General features: G+C 50.2%; 1 protein-coding gene across 3 annotated transcripts; it reads left to right on the forward strand.

The window, feature by feature from the left end:
• The first annotated feature begins 16103 nt into the window (after nt 1-16103).
• Nucleotides 16104-21927, forward strand: Rnf215 (ring finger protein 215). Of its 3 annotated transcripts, XM_051165193.1 has the most exons (9): nt 16104-16479; nt 16733-16876; nt 17644-17715; nt 17799-17884; nt 18301-18457; nt 20944-21063; nt 21140-21283; nt 21496-21598; nt 21687-21927. In XM_051165193.1, exons 1-9 carry the CDS (start codon nt 16189-16191, stop codon nt 21707-21709), a joined length of 1140 nt encoding a protein of 379 aa, XP_051021150.1. In that variant the 5' UTR covers nt 16104-16188; the 3' UTR covers nt 21710-21927. The 3 variants fall into 3 exon arrangements, with proteins under 3 accessions (XP_051021150.1, XP_051021151.1, XP_051021152.1); XM_051165194.1 differs by lacking the exon at nt 20944-21063; XM_051165195.1 differs by lacking the exon at nt 18301-18457 and having other exon boundaries at nt 20944-21283.
• Nucleotides 21928-23171: the final 1244 nt, after the last annotated feature.

Here is a 23171-nt window from a genome sequence, read left to right on the forward strand (position 1 = left end):
TTGACTGCTTGTGGCCACTTCCTAGCCGGCCATGCCCAGTCGTCCTTTGCTGGCTGCCTGGCCTGATCTTAGCCATAGGCTAGACAGAGAGCAAACCACAGTGGGAGCCAGGGCTCGCAGCAGTCCTGCTGTGGCGTATCTCCTTCCTAGCTCTGGCCCAAGGGCCTGTGGACTCCTCACTAGTGACAAGTCTGAGTTGTGGTGGACTCTGGCAGCTGCAGCCCAGCAGCCTCTGGTCCAGCCTATGCTGCCAGGCTGGCCCCACCCCCAGCTACTACTGCTGCCTCTCACAAGAGAGTTCAACAGCCTTCTCCTGCTCCAGTGCCCTGCCACTTTGATCTTACTTCCACGGTGGCACCTGGTCACAGGGCCAGGGCCGCTCTTTCTTCCTATTATTATGCCAATCTGTTAGGATTGTTCTGGACCCCAGCAGTGTTCAGACACCACCCCCTTGGTCCCCGACATACGAGAGCAAGGCAGATGGCCAAGAAGAGAAATCAGACTTAGATAGCACACCATTTCCCTTGGATGAAGAGACCCTAGAAGGCTCCATGGAGAGAGTAAAAGTTTACTTACACCTACCAGCAATGTAGCCTCAGCTAAGTTCTGGTGGTAGGTGCAAAGTGTGGCTACAACTAGAAAGAGATGTGGAGGCAACCAGGCGGTGGGGGATGGGGGGTGGGAGGATGGCTTAAAACTCTGGTGTGAGGTGGGGGTGGGGGGCACAGTGTGGTGGCTCATGCCTTAAATCCCAGCACTAGGGAGGCAGAGGCAGGCAGATTGCTGTGAGTACCAGGCCAGCTTGGCCTACAAAGTGAGTCCAGGACAGGCAAGACTACACAGAGAAACCCTGTCTCATAACAACAACAACAACAGAACAAAACAAACAAAAAAACTCTGGTGTGACCTTGCTTAGTAACATCTACCTTCTAGATCATGAGGCCCTCAAGACACACTGCCTTGCTTCAATTACCACAGTCCCCACAAACCCTGTGTCCCCCAGCATAGGCTCTTGTAGATATAGATGGCCAGCCCAGGCTCAAATGACCAGAATTAGAGGGGGAAAGCAGGAAGGAGAGGAGAGGGTGGGAGAAGGGCTTCACACTAAAGCTCACAGAGTTCATGTGTCCTCTAACGGTGGGGGGTCGGGGTGGAAGGAAGGGGATGGAGGGGTGGGATGGGGGATGGGGGAGGGAGGCTCAGAGAAGCCCTGCCCTGCCCAAAGTCATTAATAGCACAACAGATGTAAAGTGCCCTGTAGCTGGTCAATGGAAAGTTATCGGTTGGACCCACTCCTTCCTGCCTGGCCTCAGTGCAGAGGTAACCCTGAGCTGCCTCAAATGGATCCAGGAGTGTAGGAAGCCAAGTGTCCCTTGGGTCTCCCCCCACTTAGAACCAAGGCAGGTGGCAACAGGCCTGATCTTGGCATGTGAAAGGACTGTGCTGTGCTCCTCCTGTGACTTCCTCCTAAGAGATCTGGTGAAGGGTGGGCTGAGGCCCCCAGAGCTACCTCAGAGGAGTTTCCAAGCAATGCAGGCGTCCCTGCCCTAGTGACAGCCTCCTCGTGGCTTCTGGCTTAGTGTAGCACTTAGCTGCCTTGCTCACTGGATGTGAGGCCTACAAGGAGTTTACGAGCCTCTGAGGGACAGTGTGCTCTTTGCTGGGTAGGGCCTGGTAAAAAAAAAAAGTAGGCCCCCTTCTGGTGGCTCAGCCCCTTCCAGTTTATAATGCCCTTGCAGATGGCTTCCCTTTGGAAGGGCTGGTCAGTCCTCAGAAGTGCCAAGTCACCTGATGGGTACAGGAACCTGAGAAGAGGGGTGGTACCCAAGAGCACCTGCAGTCAAGACAAACCTGGCTGCGGGAGCCACTCAGACAACCACAAGTGGCATGCTTATCCCAAAGGACGCGGTCCCCAAGCCCAAAGTCTGTAGATAGATTACCCAAGAAAAAGTCTAAGCAAAGACCCCCCTCTCTTGTCTCCTCGCCTCCAGTTCTCTGGCTGCTCACTGAGTCCACTGAGATTTGCCATGCCCAGCCCTCCGGGAAGCCAATGGTTAATCTGATAATATAAATCCTAGATAGATAGTCCAATAAACTTGGGAGCTGGTTGCGGAGACTCACTGCTACTCTTATCTTTTCTTCCCTTCCCACCCCTGCCCTACAGCTCTCCCTCCCTGCAAAGCATTGTGCTTCCCTCGCTTCAAGAACCATCACTGGCTCCCCAGTTCCTTCAGAACTGACTTGCTTCGAGGCCTACTCCACCTCTTCCCAGCATCCCTTGCAACCTCAACTGCCAAAGTCCCTTTCTGTACATTTTCTTTTTTGTTTGTTTATTTGTTTGTTTGTTTTTTGAGACAGGGTTTCTCTGTGTACTCCTGGTTGTGCTGGACTTGCTTTGTAGACCAGGCTGGCCTCGAACTCACAGTGATCCACCTGCCTCTGCCTCCCAAGTGCTGGAATGATTAAAGGCATGTGCCACCACACCCAGCTTTCTGTACACTTTCTTATGGATCAGAAATGGTCCCTGCTGTCCCCTAAACACACTTCTACCCTCCTGCCTCTGTCAGAGTTATTATTTCTTCCAGCCAGCTACTCCTTAGCCCTCAAAGCCCTGACTCAAAGCTGTTTCCAGAAACTTCTCCCTTATTTGCCCATTGAAATGTGACCTCTGCCAACCAGAAACCCTTTTCTCCTGACCTTAACAGGGACTCTTCTGTATTGTGACTCTCACCGGGACAGGCAGCCTGGAAGTTAGCTTTGGTACCATGAGTGTGCAGGGGCTCTGACTGCACTGTGCTGGGAACTGAGGCAGAGGAAGTATAGACAAGCAAAAGAGCAGCTAAGGACATTCAATTTGGGGAATTAGGGCCTTGAGATTTAAATCCGTCTAGGGAGCAGCTCTGGGCACAGGAAGAGCTCAGGACTGGGGGTGTCAGCCTTGCTCTATGTCCCAGAACTAATACGTTAGAGGGGCTGTTCAGCACAGGTATGCATGGGGGTGGAAGTGAGACTGGGGACACTGTGTTATCTCTTCATGGCTGTTTGCTTGTGCCTCCGGGGCCTCCTCATCAAATGGAGAACATTGGCTTCAGAATCAAAGTCCCTCCCCTGGTCCCCTGACCTCAGATCTCCTGATAACCGTGGCAGGCAAAGAAGTGCAAAGATTGGCACTGTGATTTGTGAGTCAGAAACATAGTCCAGCCTTTTAAACCCTTCGACAAATATTTGTGGAACACTCTACTTCTACAATGCCAGGGCCATAGGAACTTTCTAGAAGGCCCTTGAACTCATAGGGCAGGCAGGCCCATAGGAAGCTCCTCTCCTCTTAGCCCTGCCTAGTAGGGCTGCAGTCGCCTCAGGTTAGGTCTCTTCTTTGAGCTTGGAGTGAAAACTAATCCTTGCTTTTCTCCCTGGGGCCACTGTGATAATTCCAGGTGACACAATGGCTGGGAAAGTGCCGAATGCATAAGCTAAAGGGATTATTATTCTTGTTGTTATCACGGTTTGTGTGTGTGTGTGTGTGTGTGTGTGTGTGTGTGTGTGTGTGTGTGAAGGCACAAGAGAAAATGAGAGCCAAGTCCATCCTTCTCCGCCCTGGGGCCCCCACTTCCTCCTCACTCCAGCAGTCCAACCTGGCTTTGTCAAGAGCTACAACAAATCCTCTCCGAGCCCCATTTCCCACACCTGAACCCCCCTGATTAAGTCCTTTACCTTCCTGGGTATCACCATCTAATCCCTAAGTCCTTTCTCACCAATCTCCAGTCCTCTCAGAGAATCAAATCCCTTTAGAATGAGCTGGCCCAGTTAGCTGCCAAGGGAGAGGCTGGGAGCAGGGAGCAGGGACCTTCAGACTACCTCAGAGGAGACTGGAGGACAGGAGGGGTCCCCAGAGCCTTACTCAATCTGGCACTAGCTGGTAGGAGGCTGGGGTGTTGGCTCTGGGGACTTCCCCAAGGGAAGGTGGACCAACACTTCTGCTTCTACCCTGCATCCCAATATGGAAGCCAGATCTGAGCATCGGGTCTGTTCAGCCTTTTAACAGGGATTGGGGAAACAGAATGGTGGCTCGTCAACTCTGGAGCCAGGCTCTCACTGTCACTATCCTCAGTTTCCTATTGAGACAAAGGCTTGATCTCATCACGTTCCCAGCTGGGGTGAAGCCAAGTGGACTAGTTCATGAAAACTAGAACCTAGAGAACACAGCAGCAGCGTCTGTCCACTTGCACTTCCTGTTTTCTACCCCAGTCATTCTGTAGGCGGCCACCCACAGGCCGTCTGGGAGTGACTTTCCTGTTCCTATCTCAAGACCCAAGTGGCCCCTGGCCCCCATGCCTGTCGCATTTGTTTTACTCTCCCTGTGGCACTCAACTGTGGTCTGAAATGGTCTTTTAGTGTAGGTGCTTAGCTTCACTCTCTGTTCTCAAGGACAGGAGACATCGTGAGCCAGGGCCACTGTGGTATCCCCAGTGTCTGGACCCCAGGTGGGTGGACAGAGAAAGGAGTGGGTCTCTCCTTTCCTCCTCCAACCATGTGACAATAGCCCCCTGCTGCTCTCTATCTGGCCTGTATAAACCTGGGTGACTGAGTCAGTTACCCTCTCTGGGCATCCAGGTGAGCAGAGGGGGCTGTGTGGTGGCAACCAAGGGACAGTCAACGATTCTGCTGTGTTGTTTTGGGTCTCGAGTCTGCAAGGTGAAGAGAGTTCTGAATTCTAAAGTGACCACCCCCATCCCACCGAGGCGTCTCTTGTTGGCCCTGAATCCCAGGCCCCTCGGGCTGGGACTTGATCCTGTGAGCTGGGCATTTCTTCAGTCGAGCTCTTTTCTGTGTAAAACAACACACCAAACCATGAATTCCAAGGTGGCAACCTTCCCCCTGGGAGCAGGATGCCACCTGGTGGCAGTGTGCCGACAGTGGCCCGTCCTGGTCATTAGAACTTAGAACCAGCAAAGTGGATTTACACTCCCTGCCCTTCCTCCCTTGCCAGCACCCTGATCCATGGCACGCCTCACCCACCCCAGTGGTGTTTACACAGTCTAATAGCAGTGGAGGACTCTATAATGAAGTGAGCGATCACAAGGGATCTCAGGGCTCTCATCAGCCTCACTGTGCTCACCATTACTGATACCCAACCTCCCAGCTGTCATTCAGGATACACACACACACACACACACACTTACATCATATATATGTATACACACACACACACACATCAACCTGGATCCTCCTACAGCTTTAGGGTGTAAGGAAAGATAGGAACTGGGATACCCTCTGTTTCCAGGCTAGGGCCAGGAAACCTGGTGTAACCAAGAACAAGCTAGTTGGAATCAGAGCACGAGCGTCAGAAAAGGCCCAAATCTTTTCACGCAAAACCCATAAGAGCTGCTTAAAGGAGAGAAGGCTTGCTTGGAAGCATGCAGTAAGAAAATGGCAGTTCTGTCCCTATTGGCTCTCCATCCTGTCCCAGAGGTCAAGCAAGCTGGGAGCTGCAGGCCTGACTCCTTCAAAGATTTTAAGAGTTGAGCATCCGTAACCATATGTAATGTGATATGGCGCCCTCTTCTGGCTTGCAGGAGTACATGCAAGCAAAGCACTGTATATATAATAATTAATACATCTCATCTACCCACTGCTGGAAATGTGGGGTCTGTCAGTCTCATTCCCAGTCAGCTGGGGGGCGGGGCCGGGGTGCGGGAGGAGGGGCCAGTGTCTTCACCTTGGCTGCACCCTTTCCTTGTTCTCTTCGGAAACACTGCTTCTTCAGACACTCACACCACAAGCCAGGGCGGCCGGGGGTCTGAGCCACACTGTGACAGCATTCTTTGCTTCTTATACCCTGACCACAGCGTCCCCTCTCTTCTCTCTTCCCAGTCCCTCCTCTCCATGTCCCCTCTCCCCGCCCCCACAACTCCACCCACTCCTCCTCTGTTTCTCTTCAGAAAAGGGCAGGCCTCCCAAGGACATCAACCAGCCATGGCATATCAAGTTGCAATAAGAGTAGGCATGGCAGGCTGGAGAGATGGCTCAGCGGTTAAGAGCACTGACTGCTCTTCCAGAGGTCCTAAGTTCAATTCTCAGCAACCACATGGTGGCTCACAACTATCTGTAATGTGATCTGATGCCCTCCTCTGGCCTGCAAATATATTTACAGGCAGAGAACTGTATACATAGTAATAAATAAATAAATAAATAAATCTTAGCTTCTCCTATTAAGGCCAGATAAGGAAAGGGTCCCAAAGCAAGCAACAGAGTCAGAGACAGCCCCTGCTCCCACTGTTAGGAGGCCCACAAGAAGCCCAAGCTACACAACTGTAACACATGTGCAGAGGACCTAGGTCGGTCCCATGCAGGCTCCCTGGTTGGCTATTTGGTCTCTGTGAGGCCCTATGAGTGTCCTGTGCTGCAATGATATATATTTTTTTAAGATTTATTTATTTATTATTATGTATACAGTGGCCTGTCTGCATGTATGCCTGCAGGCCAGAAGAGGGCATCACATCCCATTATAGATGGTTGTGAGCCACGATATGGTTGCTGGGCATTGAATTCAGGACCTCTGGAAGAGCAGTCAGTGCTCTTGTTTTGTTTTGTTTTGCTGAGGCACAGTTTCTCTGTGTAGCCTTGGCTGTTCTGGACTCACTTTGTAGAGCAGGCTGGCCTCGAACTCAGTGATCCACTGCCTCTGCCTCCTGAGCGCTGGGATTAAAGGTGTGCACCACAGGATGATAGTCTTAATCTTTGTCTTTCAGGATAAACAGGGGCTGCTTGATGGGAAGACAGACTACACAGCACCTTTACTTACCTACTGAGCTTTCTTTTTTCTTTTTTTTGGTTTTTTTGTTTTGTTTTTCAAGACAAGGTTTCTCTGTGTAGCCTTGGCTGTCCTGGATTTGCTTTGTAGACCTGTCTGGCCTCGAACTCACAATGATTCACCTGCCTCTGCCTCCTGAGTGCTGGGATTAAAGGTGTGCGCCACCAGAGCCAGGCAGTGGTGGCGCATGTCTTTAATCCCAGCACTCAGGAGGCAGAGGCAGGCGGATCGCTGTGAGTTCCAAGCCAGCCTGTTCTACAAAGCGAGTCCAGGACAGCCAAGGCTACACAGAGAAACCCTGTCTTGAAAAATCAAAACTCAAACAAAAACAGAAGTTCAAGTCTAATTTGGCCCACATAGCAAGACCCTGTTTCAACAGTAGTAGTAGTGGTGATGGTGGTAGTAATAATAATAACGATAAGCCAGCAGTGGTGGTGGACACCTTTAATCCCAGCACCTGGAAGGCAGAAGTAGGCTGAGTTTGAGGCCAGTCTGGTCTACAGAGAGTTCCAGGTTATCCAGGAATACGTAGAAAAATCCTGTCTTGAAAAACCAAAATAATAGTTGTATTATTATTATTATTATTAAGTACTGGTGTGATTTGAAAGTGGAGTGTGGCCCAGTGTTCACCTGCTTAGCTGGCATGCATTAGGCCCTAACTAGATTCCAGGATAGATTCCTAACCCTGACCCACTCTGGTGACCTAATGTCTGTCTCTCTACTTTTCTTCATAGCTTTGCTATAAATGATCACAACTCTATAAAATGTTGTTCAGTTGTAGTGATGGACTGTTTTCTTTCTAAACTGAGGTGAAATTCACAACACATAAAATTAGCCTTTTTAAAACAGGAAATTCAGGGGCTGGGTGTGGTGGCACACACCTTTAATCCCAACACTCTGGAGGCTGAGGCAGGAGGATCTCTGTGAGTTCCAGGCCAGCTTGGTCAACAAAGCAAGTCCAGGACATCCAGGGCTACACAGAGAAACCCTGTCTTGAAAAACAAACGAAAAAAACCTTCTTCCTTCTGTAAGTTGTTTTGGTCATGGTGTTTTATCACATACTAGAAAAGAAACTAAGACAACATCCTAGCGTCCACTTCTCTGACCTGCACACACACCTGCACACACACCTGCACACACATCTGCACACACACCTGCACACACACCTGCACACACATATGCATATATGCACACACTACTCCTAAGTATATACAAAAAGAACTGAAATCAAGGACTTAAATATTTGTATATGGGCGTTCAAAGAAGCATTATACCAGGAGTCAGAAACAATCCAAACGTCCCCAAACACATGATGTGGTAAACAATCAGTTATACAGAGAAAATGGAATGTCATTTAGCCATACAAAGGATGAACCTTGAAAACATGACTCTATAAGCCAGACATAGATGTCGCACCTGTGTGATCCCATTTATATGACCCAGAAGTGAGCCCCACAGACAGAGCGAGCTGCCTGGTGGCTGGGAGGCTGGGGAGGAAAATGACTGCCAAATGGATAGCGAAGGTTTTGGAACTAGACGTAGGTGATGATTGGACAGCATTATAGTTCCTAAACGTCACTGAATTTCCTGGTTTTGTTTTTGGTTTGTTTGTTTGTTTGTTTGTTTTTGGTTTTTCGAGACAGGGTTTTTCTGGGTAGCCCTGGCCGTCCTGGACTCACTTTGTAGACTAGGCTGGCCTCGAACTCACAGCGGTCCTCCTGCCTCTGCCTCCCGAGCGTTGGGATTAAAGGCGTGCACCACCATGCCCAGCTACAGAACTTTTTGTATTTCATTGTTACTCTGTTGATTTTTGATTGCCATAGTGATTATAACAATGGAAAAAGATTCATGATGTAGTGCTGGAGAGATAGCTCGGAGGTTAAGAGCACTGACTGCTTTTGCAGAGGCCCTGAGTTCAATTCCCAGCAACAACAGGGCAGCTCACAACCATCTATAATGAGATCTGATGCCCTCTTCTGGCCTGAAGGCAGACATACAGGCAGAACATTGTATACATGATAAAATAAATTAAAAAAAAAAAGATTCATGATGTAATCTGTAATGAAAAAAAAATGAACTTCATTTCAATAAAATACTGGGGTTGGCCCATGGAGTTAGTTAGTTGGACAGACAGACAACAAGCCAGACAGAGACGGAGACAGAAAAAATTCTCCTGGACTTTAAGACCTTCAACTTATATCGCACATGCCTGGGTCTCTGAGTATTTCTTTTTCCTCCATTCCTCAACCTCTCCTCAACAATCACTTCTCCTATCTAGTTGTTCAACCAACAGTTAGTTTCCCTTACCCAGCTGTTCACCGCCTGCTCAATTCTCACTCTCGCGGATCCACCTCTCTTCTCTCCTCTTCACTGTGCCCGGAGCTGGTCTTGGGGAACGGCACCAGCCTATGGTTAACTTTTTGGAAAATTGCTGGCAATGGACAAGGATTCAAAGTTCCCCATACCTTCACTAGCATGTACCATTTTCCAGTTTTTGAGGAACTGTCACACTAGTCTCCATAGTGACCACGCCATTGTGCATTTCTGCTCAGGATCCATCTTTAGTTCATTTCTGCATATGATGCTAGTTAGCTTCATTATTCGGCAGGTTCCTTCTTTCACTGAATGATCTTGCCACCTCGGCTTGTTCGGTGGATCCTGGAGAGATGGTTCAGAGGATAAGAGTGCAGGATGCTCTTCCAGAGGACCCGGGTCCAATTTCCAGCACACACGTGGCCAATTATATCTGTAACTCCAGCTCCAGAGGATTCTCTGGCCTCTGCAGGTACTGCATGCTCATAGTGCATAGACATACATACAGGCAAAAGATAAAATAAAAAGAAATCTAAAAAGAAAAAAAAGCCAGGTATGGTGTCACACAGTTTTAACCCCAGCATTTAGGAGGCAGGGGCAGGAGGATCTCTGTGAGTTCAAGGCCAGCCTGGTCTACAAAGTGAGATTCAGGACAACCAAGGCCACACCGAGAGACCTTGTCTCAAAAAAACAAAACAAAACCAAAAACAAACAAAAAACTAAACAAACAAAACAAAAAACCCCAAAACAAAACCAAAAACCAAAAAAAAAAAACCAAACCAAACCAAACCAAAACAAAAAACCAACTCCATGGATGTAAGCATGATTTATATCTGGACTCTTGATTCTACAATTCTATCCTTTGCTCACTGGCTCACTCTAGGTATCTTTAAGACTTTTTGATTATTAATTCTGTGTATATGTGTGTGGGAGGATATGGGTTCATATATGAGTGCCAGTGACCTTGGAGTCCAGAAGAGGTTGTTGGATTCCCCTAGAGCTGGAAGCTGGTGATTGTGAGCTGCCCGGTGTGGGTGCTGAGAGCCAAACTCAAGTTCTATGCTGGAGCTAGTGCACACAAGCGCTGAGCCAGCTCTCCATCCCCTGTCATTATGTGAGCAAGCACCACATCATTTGACTGCTGGACTTCTTAGTGCACATATTGATTCTTCTATTTCTATACGTTCTGGCTATTTGGGGCCCTTATAATTCTACAAGAATTCACTGAAGGTCATTACAGTTGTGGCGGGGATTGCACTGGATCTTTCCGTTGCTTCGGGTAGCAGCAGTGCTTTATTAATATTAATTCTGCTAATCTGTTGGTGCAGATGCCTTTGTTTGTTTGTTTGTTTGTTCCATCGTCTTTTTAAAAAAGATTTATTTATTTATTTATTATGGATACAGTGCTTTGCCTGCACGTACACTTGCAGACCAGAAAAGGGCATTAAATCACATTACAGATGGTTGTGAGCCATCATGTGGTTGCTGGGAATTGAACTCAGGACCTTTGGAAGAGCAGTCAGTGCTCTTAACCGCTGAGCCATCTTTCCAGGCCCTGTTTGGTCTTCTCATGCATGTAGTTTTCAGTGCATATGTCCTTTACCTCCTTGTTTGTATTACCCAAAGGAATTTCATTATTTTGCATGATATTACTACAAGTAAGGTTACTGCTTTAATTTCTTTCTAAAATTGTCCCTTGCTGGTATGTAAATACAGACTGACCTTTGCGTGCTGATCTTGGGCAGCCCAATGAGCTTATTGTTGGTCTTGTTCTTAAGAAGTTGCCTTTTAATCCCAGCACTCGGGAGGCAGAGGCAGGCGGATCGCTGTGAGTTCGAGGCCAGCCTGGTCTACAAAGTGAGTCCAGGATGGCCAAGGCTACACAGAGAAACCCTGTCTCAAAAAACCAAAAAAAAAAAAAAAAAAAGAAGTTGCCTTTTGTACTCATCATCCTGCAAGAATCATCTGTGCTAGCTGGGTGCAGTGGCGCACGCCTGTAATCCCAGCACTGAGGGAGGCAGAGGCAGGTGGATCGCTGTGAGTTCCAGGCCAGCCTGGTCTACAAAGCGAATCCAGGACAGTCAAGGCTACACAGAGAGACCCTGTCTTGAAAACAAAAGCAAACAAACAAACAAAAACAACAACAACAAAAACAAACAAACAGAATCATTAGGGCTGCAAAGCATTTCTGTCTGTTGTATGATAATCTACGTATGAAAGATTCGTTATTCATCTCCTGTTCTAGTCATAACAAGTTGGGTTATTTGCAGTCTTGCACAGTGCCACCCTGTTCACAGTGCGATGGTTCTCAGCCAAGACCGTACCTGAGAATTATCAGGCTGGGAAACCTTTTACAACCAACTAAACCTTTTATAACAGGCAGTACGGACACTAATGTAAAGTACGGCTTAGGGGCCAGGAGATTTTTGGGGTGGATTTTTCAAATAACATTGATACTCTGTCTGTGTGGAGAATCATTAATCTAGACTATACAGTTAGGACTAGAATACCTTTTTTAAAAAAGGTATATTTCCAGTTTCCTTTGATAGAAATAGCTTTGTTGGTGGTGGGTTTTTTTGTTTGTTTTTTGTTTTTTGGTTGTTGTTTTTCATTTTTTTGTTTGTTTGTTTGTTTTGTTTTTCGAGACAGGGTTTCTCTGTGTAGCGTTAGCTGTCCTGGACTCACTTTGTAGACCAGGCTGGCCTCGAACTCACAGAGATTCACCTGCCTCTGCCTCCCAAGTGCTGGGATTAAAGGCGTGTGCCACCATTGCCTGGCTGGAAATAGTTTTCTAGTGTGGCTGTACCTCAGCAGCACAGGAAAGCTGCTAACCCCTAACTCCTCAGCTGGATTAGGAGACACTGCATCGCTAACAGCGCCTGACATTGTCAGGCTCCAGGTAATCTCTCTCAGGACTTAATTGATTTTTCCCAGCAGTGATGGCACACACCTTTAACCCCAGCACTCAGGAAACAGAGGCAGACAGACCTCTGAGTTCAAGGCCAGCCTGGTCTACAGAGTGAGTTCAAGGACAGCCAGGGTGACATAGAGAAATCCCGTCTCAAAATAGCACCCCAAAGTAATTAATTTTACTTTTCTTTCTTTCTTTCTTTCTTTTATTTTTATTTTTTATTTTTGGTTTTTCGAGATAGGGTGTCTCTGTGTAGCCTTGACTGTCCTGGAACTCTCTTTGTAGACCAGACTGGCTTTGAATTCACAGCAGTCTGCCTGCCTCTGCCTCCTGAGTGCTGGGATTAAAGGCGTGCACCACAATTTTACTTTTCAGCACCCCCACACCACTGAGGATTGAATCCAGGACCTTGTGTGTGTTGAGCACATGCTCTGCCTATGACTCCATCCTCAGTGAGCTTTTCGCATTATTGACCATTCTTGCCCCTGTGTCGTCTGATCCTTATTGGTGTCTTGTTCTCTTATCTGTGCATTACGTATTCTGGGAATGAGTGATTCACTTACAAACGTCTTCTTCCAGTTGGGGCTTATGTTCCTATCATTTTATTTATTTGCATGCATGTTCACAGAGGGGTTTTCCTGATCACGTATGTAGGTACATGAGCTTGTTGGGGAACACATATGTGAAGAGTCCATAGGAAGATGTCTTCCTACCTGGATCTCCACTTATATATTTAGGTAGGTCTTTTTCTTTTTTTAAGATTTATTTATTTATTATTACGTACACAGTGCTCTGCCTGCATGTACACCCGCAGGCCGGAAGAGGGCATCAGATTACATTATAGATGGTTGTGAGTCACCACATGGGTGCTGGGAATTGAACTCAGGACCTTTGGAAGAGCAGTCAGTGCTCTTAACCTCTGAGCCATCTCTCCAGCCCCCTTCGGTAGGTCTTTCACTTGAACCCAAGCTAGCTAGCTCAAGGGGTTCTCTGCCTTGCGCTCCAGGGGCTGGGGTTGTAGGGAGGTCCCAGTGGCCACCAGGCATTTACATCAGTGTCTAGGACCAATCTCCAGGCTGGATGCCTACACTGTAGGCTCACTTTAGCTTGCTAGTCTCACTTTATCATGATACATTATTTATTTATTTATTAATATTTTTGTCCTAATTAGGGCTAGTGTTGCTGTGATAAACGCCATGACCAAGGGCAACATGAGGAGGAAAGGCTTACACTTCCACACTGCAGTCCATCATTGAAGGAAGCCTGGGCAGGAACCTGGAGGCAGAGGCCATGGAGGGGTGCTGCTTACTGATTTGCTCCCCAGGGCTTGCCTAGCCTTCTTTCTTTCCTATTTTTAAGTACATCTGGTATCTGGCCCGCATTTATGTCTGTGTGAGAGAGCCGACCCACTGGAACTTGGGGTCCAGAGAGTTGTGAGCTGCCACATGGGTGCTGGGAATTGAACCCAGGTCCTCTGGAAAAACATCCAAGGCTCTTAACCGCTGAGCCATCTCTCCAGCCCCCCTGCTTTCTTATAGTACCCAGGATTACAAGTTCAGGGATGGCACCCATTCACAATGGGTTTCGCTCTCCCTCACCAACCACTAATTAAGAAAATGTCCTACAGGCTTGCCTACAGCATTTGGGTCGGGGTGAGATAGAGTTTCTCTTCCTAGCCCTGGTTGTCCTAGACTTGCTCTGGAGACCAGGCTGGCCTTGAACTCAGAGATCTGCACGCCTTTGTCTCCCAAATGCTGGGATTGATGGCACGGGCTGTCTCTGTGGCCATTACTCCCTGGCTTGGAAGCATTTTCTTTCTTTCTTTCTCTCTCTCTCTCTCTCTCTCTCTCTCTCTCTCTCTCTCTCTCTACTTCTTCTTCTTCTTCTTCTTTCTTTTTGGTTTTTCAAGACAGGGTTTGTCTGTGTGTAGCCTTGGCTGTCCTGGACTTGCTCCGTAGACCAGGCTGGCCTCGAACTCACAGTAATCCGCCTGCCTCTGAGTCCGGAGTGCTGGGATTAAAGCACACCCGGCCGGGAAGCATTTTCTTAACTGTGGTTCCCAGCTTGTGTCCCAGTCCCAAAATACTCCAGTTTGTGTCAAGTTGACTTAAAACTATCCAGCACACATTTATATTTGCTTTGTGTGTAAGGGGATCACCTGTGTCGTGGCACAGATGTGGAAATATGTGTGAAAACATGGGTGTGGGAGTGCCAACGTATGTGTGGAGTCGGTTCTCTCCTTCTGTCATGTGAGTCTCAGGCCATCGGATCATCAGGCTTTACCCATTAAGCCAGCTTACCAACCAGATTTTAAAATTTTAATTAATTAATTTTTTATTTTATTAATTTATTCAGATTACAACTCAATTGTTATCCCCGCTACCAACCGGATTTTATATTTAAGAACTTTAAATTTTTTATTTTGTGCCTATCAGTGTTGTTGGCATGCATACATACGGAGAGGGGGAAAGGGAGAAAGAGGGAGGGAGTGGGGGGGGGGGCAGGGAGAGACCAAAGTATCTGGATTATATAGGGAGAGGAATCCCAGCCCCTGGGCTGGAAAGTTCAGAGTGGAGAGCAGGGCATGCCAGCCATGCCCTGTAATAGGTAGGGACTGAGGGATGCTGGAAGAACCTGGAGGCCAGGTTAAACAGGCACCTCAGCAGCTTGTCCTGGGTCTGAATCCCGGCAAGGGCGACAGATCCCCTGGGACTGGAGTCACACAGGCAGTCGAGAACCAGCAGTCCTTGTGAATGTTGGGAATCAAAGCCAGATCCTCTGAAAGAGCAGCGAGTTGTCTCTCCCACTGTTGCCCTCACCATGTTGTTGTATTTTATTTTTTCCTGAAACAGGGTCTCACTGTGTAACCTAGGCTGGCCTCATGATCCCCCTGCCAAGTGCTGGGATTACAGCATGCCCATTATCATATAGTTTTTTCTGTCACATAAAACAAAACAAAACAAAACAAAACCTCCCATGACCTCAAAATAATCAAAATCTTGTTTCTTCATTTATAATGTTAAAGTTTTACTTTTCATGTTTTGGTGTTTAATTCACATGAATTGGATTCCTCTATACAATGGGCAGTAGGGGTCCAATTTTATTTCTTTTCCCAGTGGTTACCTGACTTTGTAGCAATTTATCAGAGTCTACCATACTATCTCTTCCTGGCTCTGCACACACGGCCCACCCAACACTCCTCTGACAGACCAAGTGTATATAAGTGCTGGCCGGTTATTCTCTCTTTGCAGGGCCCATCAACTTTTTCTCTACATCTCTGTCTTCTTTAGAAATAATTTGGTCATTGAATACTGGTGCCTAACAGGTTTCTGTTTTCTGTAGGCTTTAATATTTTATTAGAAAACGGGGTGGGTGGGGGGAGTGTTGCACTCATCTGATCTTTGCCCTTTTATCAGGGTACAATTTGTAAAAGGCTCAGGTTTCAGATTGTGCCAGCTTCCAGCAACCACAAACTTCGGGATAAAGGACAAATTTTAGGACAAAAGTGGAATCTTCACATTTCTGTAAGCACTGGAGATCGAGTTGGACGTGAGGCAGTGTAAATTTAGATCGGGCCCATTTTACAGACGAGGACAGTCCAGCTCTCTGTCCCACTATGGCTCTGCGTGCTTTGCCCAGCCTCGTGCACCCGGTCCTTCTCCCTGCACCTTTAAGACCATGCATGGCCTCCAGCTCCCATCTGCTTTTCCTTTCTGATCCTCTGTCTGCCACGTGCTGTTAGATCCTATAAAGAAACGCGGACTCGGAGGAGGGTATGACGTAATCTTGGCCACACCGTAGGTCAATCAGCCCAGGCCCCTACACCTCTCTCGTTCCTACATTTCTCCAGTCCTGCGACCCACCGGGCATCTGTCTCTACTGACAACCTGGCGAGCTTTCTAGGGCCTCCCGGGGTCCGGAATCGGCCTCATCTCAGCTCCCCTAGTTGCTTGCACTAGTGTTCTCAGGGACCACCAGGGGGCGCTTGGAGCTGCCAAGCACCCAGCTCACCCTCCCGGCGCCCCGCCCCCTCCGGACGAGGCCCCACCCCTCCCGGTGCCGCGCCCCGCCCCGTCCGGCGCGGCCTCCCTTTCTCCGTTCTCCCCGCGCCCGGGACCCGAGCCGACGTCCTCGCCAGCTTTCCGGTCGGAACATGGGCTCTGCCGATCGCCCCGCGCTGAGGTCGCCGTCGTCGCCGCCACCCCCTCCATCGCCGCCGTCGCCGCTGCTGCTGCTGCTGCCCCTGCTGCCTCTGTGGCTGGGCCTGGCGGGGCCGGGAGCCGCGGCGGACGGCAGCGAGCCGGCGGCCGGGGAGGGGCGAGGCGGGGCCCGCGCAGTGCGGGTGGACGTGAAGCTGCCGCGGCAGGACGCCCTGATTTTGGAGGGCGTCAGGATTGGTCCCGACGCCGGCCCCGAGCCACTGCTGGGCGGCCGCCTGCTGCTGGTGAGAGCAGCCCTGCCTAAACTTGCCGTGACCCTTGCATAGGTCCCGCTCCACAGAATCCGTCTTCATCCCGAATCAAGCCCCCGACAGCCCAGAATGCAGCTCCCCAGCATTCAGGCTTTCCGCAAACCTGAGCTCCACGTGCCCCTTCCAAATTCGTTTCTATACCCTGACCTTGTGTCCTATGTGGCAGACCCTGGCTGCCGCTTCCATCCCCTTTGCCTCTCTCTTCTCATGGCTGCTCGTTACACAGATGGACGTCGTGGATGCTGAGCAAGAGATACCCGAGGATGGCTGGATTGCAGTGGCATATGTGGGCAAAGAGCAGGCCGCCCAGTTCCAGCAGGAGAATCAAGGCAGCAGCCGGAAGGCATATCCCAAGGCCCTGGTCCAGCAGGTGCAAAGGGTGTTTGGAGGGAAAGGGAGAGAGGAGAGGAACATCTGCTAGAGCTGGGCTACCAGGTGGCCTATGAGGAGCTTTCCAGAGAAGCCCTGTGCCTGAGTGGGCCACCGACCCTAATATGGGTGCATCAAAGCAGTGTGATGCGGAAGTGGGAGGAGGTGGAAGGTTTACTGGGGAAAGTGGACCTGGTCTCAGAAGATACGACAGGAGTCAGCCAGGCTGGAGAGGACTGCTTTGCAAGGCCTAGGGCAAATGACAAGGTTTTTGGGACCCTACAGAATGGGAGGAGTAGAAGTTTCTCACACACGACAAAATGTGCAAATTTCTTAAAATCAAAAAATTTCTTAAAATCAATGTAACTATGGTATACAAAATTAATAAAGTTGCCTGGTGGTGGTGGCGCACCCTGTGAGTTCGAGGCCAGCCTGGCCTACAATGGGAGTCCAGGACAGCCAAGGCTACACAGAGAAACCCTGTCTCGGAAACAAACAAACAAACAAACAAGAAAAAAACAAAATTAGTAAAGTTGACATCTCTAAAATGTTGTAATCCATGTTTCATAATAAAATATTGCCTTAGTCGACAACCATCTGGTGTTACCTTTGGCTGGCATATTTCTTCAGCCTCTAAAACCATCTTTTAGCTTTGGTTTGACTTTAGGGAGCTTATAGCTAGTCTATCCAGGGGTCATGCTCCTGAGAGCTGGGGCCACAGGTAAGGCAGGTGTGTGGTAGCCTCTGACCTTCTGTCTTCCCTTGCAGATGCGCCGAGCCCTCTTCCTGGGAGCCTCTGCCTTGCTTCTCCTCATCTTAAACCATAGTGTGGTCCGAGAGGTAAACTGGGGTGGGCTGTGAGGGTGAGCAGGGTGAGGGAACGGGGGACCCAAGCCTGCTGACGACCTCCCTGTCTCCTGCAGTTGGACGTATCGCAGCTTCTGCTGAGGCCAGTGATTGTTCTCCATTATTCTTCCAATGTCACCAAGTTACTGGAGGCGCTTCTGCAGTGAGTCGGGTTTGTTGTGGGTGCTGTGGTGCCAGAGTGCTGTGGGTCTCCGGCTCTCCAGTGGGCTCTAGGGGAGGAGGGTGTCTCTGGAGAAGGCCCTTACGTGTTGGCCCTTAAACTACTCTGTGTGGGGGTGGGGTGGGGGTGTTGGAAATGGGGGAGTGGGTGGGGAGGAGGAAGCAAGACCTGGGAAAGGGCGGAGGGGACTAGGCCAGCATGAAGAATCTGGATGCCTGGTTGACAGGCTGTTCCTCGGCCTGGCTGGGGAAAACACAGTAGCCAAGAAAGGCCAACCGAAACACTATCCTGGGGTGTCTACTTCAGAGCCAGGTAGATGAATCTGGGCCTCCCTTCCCAAGGGCTCTTCTGTCTGCCTACCCCCCACCCCAACCCCCCACCATGATTCCTCCTCCCAGGAGGACCCAGGCTACTGCTGAGATCACCAGTGGAGAGTCCCTTTCAGCCAACATCGAGTGGAAGCTGACACTGTGGACCACCTGTGGCCTCTCCAAGGACAGCTATGGAGGATGGCAGGACTTGGTGTGCCTGGGAGGCGGTCAGGCCCAAGAGCAGGTAGGCGCCCATGGCTCCTAGGAATAGAGGCTCCGGTGGGGCCAATCATGCCCTGGGTAGCTTGGAGCTGACTACTTAGTGGCATGTCCTGGTAGACGCTGAGCTTGGCCTAGGGTCGTGGGCAGTGGTGACTGCTGGGCAGTGGTGATTCTGGTGTCTGTCTTCCTGTTCTCCTCAGCTCAGTAGCCCTCACAGATCTCTCACTGTCCCATTTACCCCCACTGGGCATAGCACCCAGGACCGTGTACATGCTAAGCAAGTGTTCTGCTGTAGAGCGTCACCCTGACTGTATTTCTAGTCTTGTCCCTGAGTTCTGACTACCTGACTATTCACCAGCTCCCGTACATACCCTGACTTCCTGCCTCTGGGTCTCGCCAGTGATTGGCCCTTGGTGTTCGTTCCCCTTGTCTCTGTCCACATGAGTCCTTGGCTGTTCATCCTGCCTTCCTCCTTTGGAATGTTGGAATGCTCCCTTTGCTTATAGTCCCACTTTATCTGCTCAATCATAGCTGAGCTTTGCCAGGCTTCCCCAGTGCTGTTAGGAGCTCCAACCCTGTATGGTGGAGACACCTCACAGTTGTGGCTGTGTTCTGTGTCTATGTCTCCCAGTGCTTGGCTTCCAGGGGTTCAAGGTGTCCAGTCCGTAACAGTTCTTTTGTTTGTTTGTTTTTGTTTTTTCGAGACAGGGTTTCTCTGTGTAGCCCTGGCTGTCCTGGACTTGCCTTGTAGGCCAGGCTAGCCTCGAACTCACAGTGATTCATGTGCCTCTGCCTCCCAAGTGCTGGGATTAAAGGCTGTGCCACCATGCCCAGCCCCATAACATGTCTTGAACCCCAGTCTGTATAAGTTGAGGTGAGGCAGACACGTTCTGTTGGCCTAGTGCACAGTTTTCAGTAGTTTGTGACATTGGCCGGTTTGAAGTCAGGCAGGCTAAGTCGTTGGCTCCTAGCCCTTAGCTGAACAACCACAGGCCAAGGGTCTTCTGATCCCTCATGCACACTCACTTTGCCCCTGGGATGGACCACACGGGCCGCTGGGCAAGGGAAGCATTTGGTGAAGGGCAGGGGGAAGGTTACATCTGGGAGAGGAGCAGGCTGGGAAAGTACCCTGGTGGCCTGGGGGTGAGAATGTATAGTGTTTAGGACAGGCTGTCAGGGACAGGGGACAAAGTTGAACAGCTGCAGAGGTACTGCCAGCCAAGATGGGAGTGGCCTGTGCAAGTGTCCTATGGCCATGGCCGGCGAGATGTCCAAATGATAACTGGCTAGGCATCTCTGATGTTGTCCTGATAAACAGTGGACCCCAGGCCCACCTACCACCCTGAGCTGAGAATCAGGAAGCTGTGCTGAACAGCGGGCTGGCTGCCTTACCTGTGCCTTCCAGCCTGCCTGTTCCAGAGCACAGGTGTTAGAGCAGCCATGCCTTGATGGCCGCCAACCAGCCTTGCTGACTGGCCTACCTGTCATGGTTGTGGCACAGGATACTGCACAGCAGCTCCAGCCCGGGCTCTGCCCAAGGACCAGGTAGTTACTGTCATTCTGTAGGGGCGCACCACAAGCTGACGGTAGGCACAAACCCTTCCTCATTGCAAAAGTACATGAGCCCAAGCTAGGGCCCAGGGTTTCCTGGAACAGGTGCCACCACTTTGTGACTAGTGGGGGAAGAGGAAGTTATAGACACCTCTAAGAAATGACCCACAGTGCTTTCATTCTAAGCAGGGGCTACTTTTGCTGCCCTTCACAACCCCCAGCCTGGTCTACGGTGGTTGTCTGATCACTTCAGCTCCTCTCCCTTGCTGTGGTGGGAGTAGAACCCCGAGCTAGGAAAGTACTTTACCAGGCTTTTATAGGACTTTTAGGGCATCACACCCTCTATGCTGTAACAAAGAGCTACTGGGAAAGCCGGGAGCTTTTAAGTGAATGTGTTTATTAGTCACCGTGTGTCTCAGCTCTGTGTGAAATGGTGCACCTATGTGCGAGACTGGGACTACGATATGACCCTGTCAGACTTGATTCTCAACTAGTGAAAGGACCTTGAGGACGACCCAGGACAGGAGCTCGGGAGCCCATGGTGGGGTGGGTGTCAGCAGGGAAATGTGGCAGGACATGGACATGGCAAGGGAAGGGACAAGGGAGGAGGCAGTGAAGGAGGGAGGGGGCACCGTGATGTCAGATTGCCGGTGAAGTCCCTGGGGGCAGGGGGTGCTGTGTGCCAGTGGTTGAAGAGAAATGATCATAGGACAGAAGCACCTTTACCAGCTGCTTCTGTAGCTTCAGGTGTGACCTTCAGGTGAGGTGAAGGTGAGTGGGGGTATGTAGGGACTGAGAACAGACCAGGACAGTGTGGCTCTCCATGCAGCTGGGGCAGACGCTGGGGAGACTGTAGAGACAGAGGCCCTCGGTACACATCACCTGCCTTGCCACCAGTGTTCCTGGGGAAACATGCGGAACAGCCTCAGTGCCCCTGACATCTGCCTCCCTCCCCAGAAGCCCCTGCAGCAGCTATGGAACGCCATCTTGCTTGTGGCCATGCTCTTGTGCACAGGCCTTGTGGTTCAGGCCCAGCGGCAGGCATCAAGACAGAGCCAGCAGGAGCCCGGAGGCCAGGTGGGAACCAGACTGTGGAAGCCTTCATGCCCACAGCCCTTGGGCCTGCAACACTGTGGCCATCCTTTTCCCACAGGGGGACTTATTCAAACGCCGTGTGGTTCAGAGACTAGCATCCCTCAAGACCCGGCGCTGCCGGCTGAGCAGGGCAGCACACAGCCTTCCAGAGCCTAGCACTGAGACTTGTGCTGTTTGTCTAGATAACTTCTGTAACAAGCAGGTTAGTGCTTGGGGCAAGATGAGCCACCTGTAGCCAGCTGACCTGTAGCATCCCTGATCCTGCTCCCAAAAGACTAGTCTCCAACTATGACCTTCTTCCAATCCTTACTATGGCCACCAAGAGCACACCTGGGGAAGGCCCAGTGCACAGTCCAGGTGAAGGGCACAGGTCTAGCCCCCACCTAGAGCCTGTGTCCCTCCTCTGCCCTGTAGTGGCTCCGGGTCTTGCCGTGTAAGCATGAGTTCCACCGAGACTGTGTGGACCCCTGGCTGATGCTACAACAGACCTGCCCACTGTGCAAGTTCAATGTCCTGGGTGAGCATCAGGGGTCAGGTGGGGTCCTGGGCTAATCCCCTAAGCCCCTCCTGATACCTCTCTCCCTGCTCTTCCTTGTTCCCTGCAGGGAACCACTACTCAGATGACTAACTACCCCAGTGGGGATTCTGCACTCTGGGATGGACCCTTCCCAGCCTCCACTACAGGACAGTGGGATGGACAGACCAGCTAGCCCAGTGGGCAAAGTGAAGGTTCCATCATACCCATGAGGGGTAGGAGGAGCTCACAGCCCCAGGCTGAAGATGCAGAGCCAGGATCTACCGGGCAAGGAGAAACCATTAGAGCCCTTCTCTGCAACCCTGGAAATCTGTGTCTGCCCTCATAGGCAGCTTGCAGCAGTCTGGCAAAGAAAGCATGGCTACTACATCTGTCCACAGCACTCTGGAGCTTCAGAGGTTGGGTTTTATGCTATTTATTGGGGGATAGATTGAAGGAAAAGATGTGTGGTTATGGGAGCCACGGGCCTGGCCCCATCTTTCGGGCCATGGCTTGATCAGATCAAAGGTTTGATGTTAAAACGAGCCTCCTCCATTACCTGCTCCTGTCCAGCTGGACTCTTCCAGTCTGGCTGGGATCTGAGGCCTTAGAAACCATCTAGTGCTGGATTCCTTGGTTGGGCTAGATGCTACTGACCAGGACACTTGAAGCCACAGAATATATGTGGTGCATCTGCCAAGGGCATCATTTAAAAAGAAAAAAAAAAATTTGGGTAGGGAAGTTTTAATAGAAAAATAAACATGGAATATATTTTAACATAAGACATGAATCTCTGCGGATGTTTTAAGATGTTAAGCAAGAGATGGGTATGTGGTGGCATATGCCAATAATCTCAGAAACCTGGAGGCAGAGGCAGGTGGATCTCTGTGAGTTTGAGGCCAGCCCAGTTCTGTTGCCTTCTTGAAGATGGGCAGTGTGATTAAGAGGCCCTGCAAGAGCAGCGTGGCAGTGGGGACCCCACCCCACAGCCTAAGCCTAAGGGTCAAGCTCTGCCACAGCCGAGGCAGTAAGCTGGTAAGAGGGCTCTTCCCCAGGGACTTCTAAAGGCGACATCCTGAGTGATGCCTTGATTTTCACCTCTCAGTACCCTGAGCAGAGGGCCTGGCCAAACAGCTGGACTTCCGGACTTTTTGCTTGTTTCCTACTGTTTTCTATCTGTTCATCTGTATGTTTGAGTCAGGTCCTCCCAATATAGCAGAGGCTAGCCTCAAACTCTGAATCCTCCTGTTTCAACCTCCCTAGGGTATGTGTCAGCTAGCTGGGAAGGGTCTGGCCTACTGACTGGCAGGAGTGAGAGCTAATAAACGAATGTTGAGTCAGAGGAGGCCTGGGATGCTCAGCAGTCCAGAGCCTCACTCCTGGATTTGGATATGGCCTCTTAGGGAGCTGTGCCCAAGGCTGGCTCTCCCCTGCTGGAGTGGCTCAGAACATCCAGCTTCTTCCAGAATCCCTTTGAGAAGCAGAGTTGGGCCAGGTGGTGGTGGTGCACACCTTTAATCTCAACACTTGGAAAGTAAAGACAGGTGGCTTTCTGTGAGTTCGAGGCCAGCCTGGT

The sequence above is a fragment of the Acomys russatus genome, chromosome 22, assembly GCF_903995435.1.
Source record: "Acomys russatus chromosome 22, mAcoRus1.1, whole genome shotgun sequence".
NCBI lineage: Eukaryota > Metazoa > Chordata > Mammalia > Rodentia > Muridae > Acomys > Acomys russatus.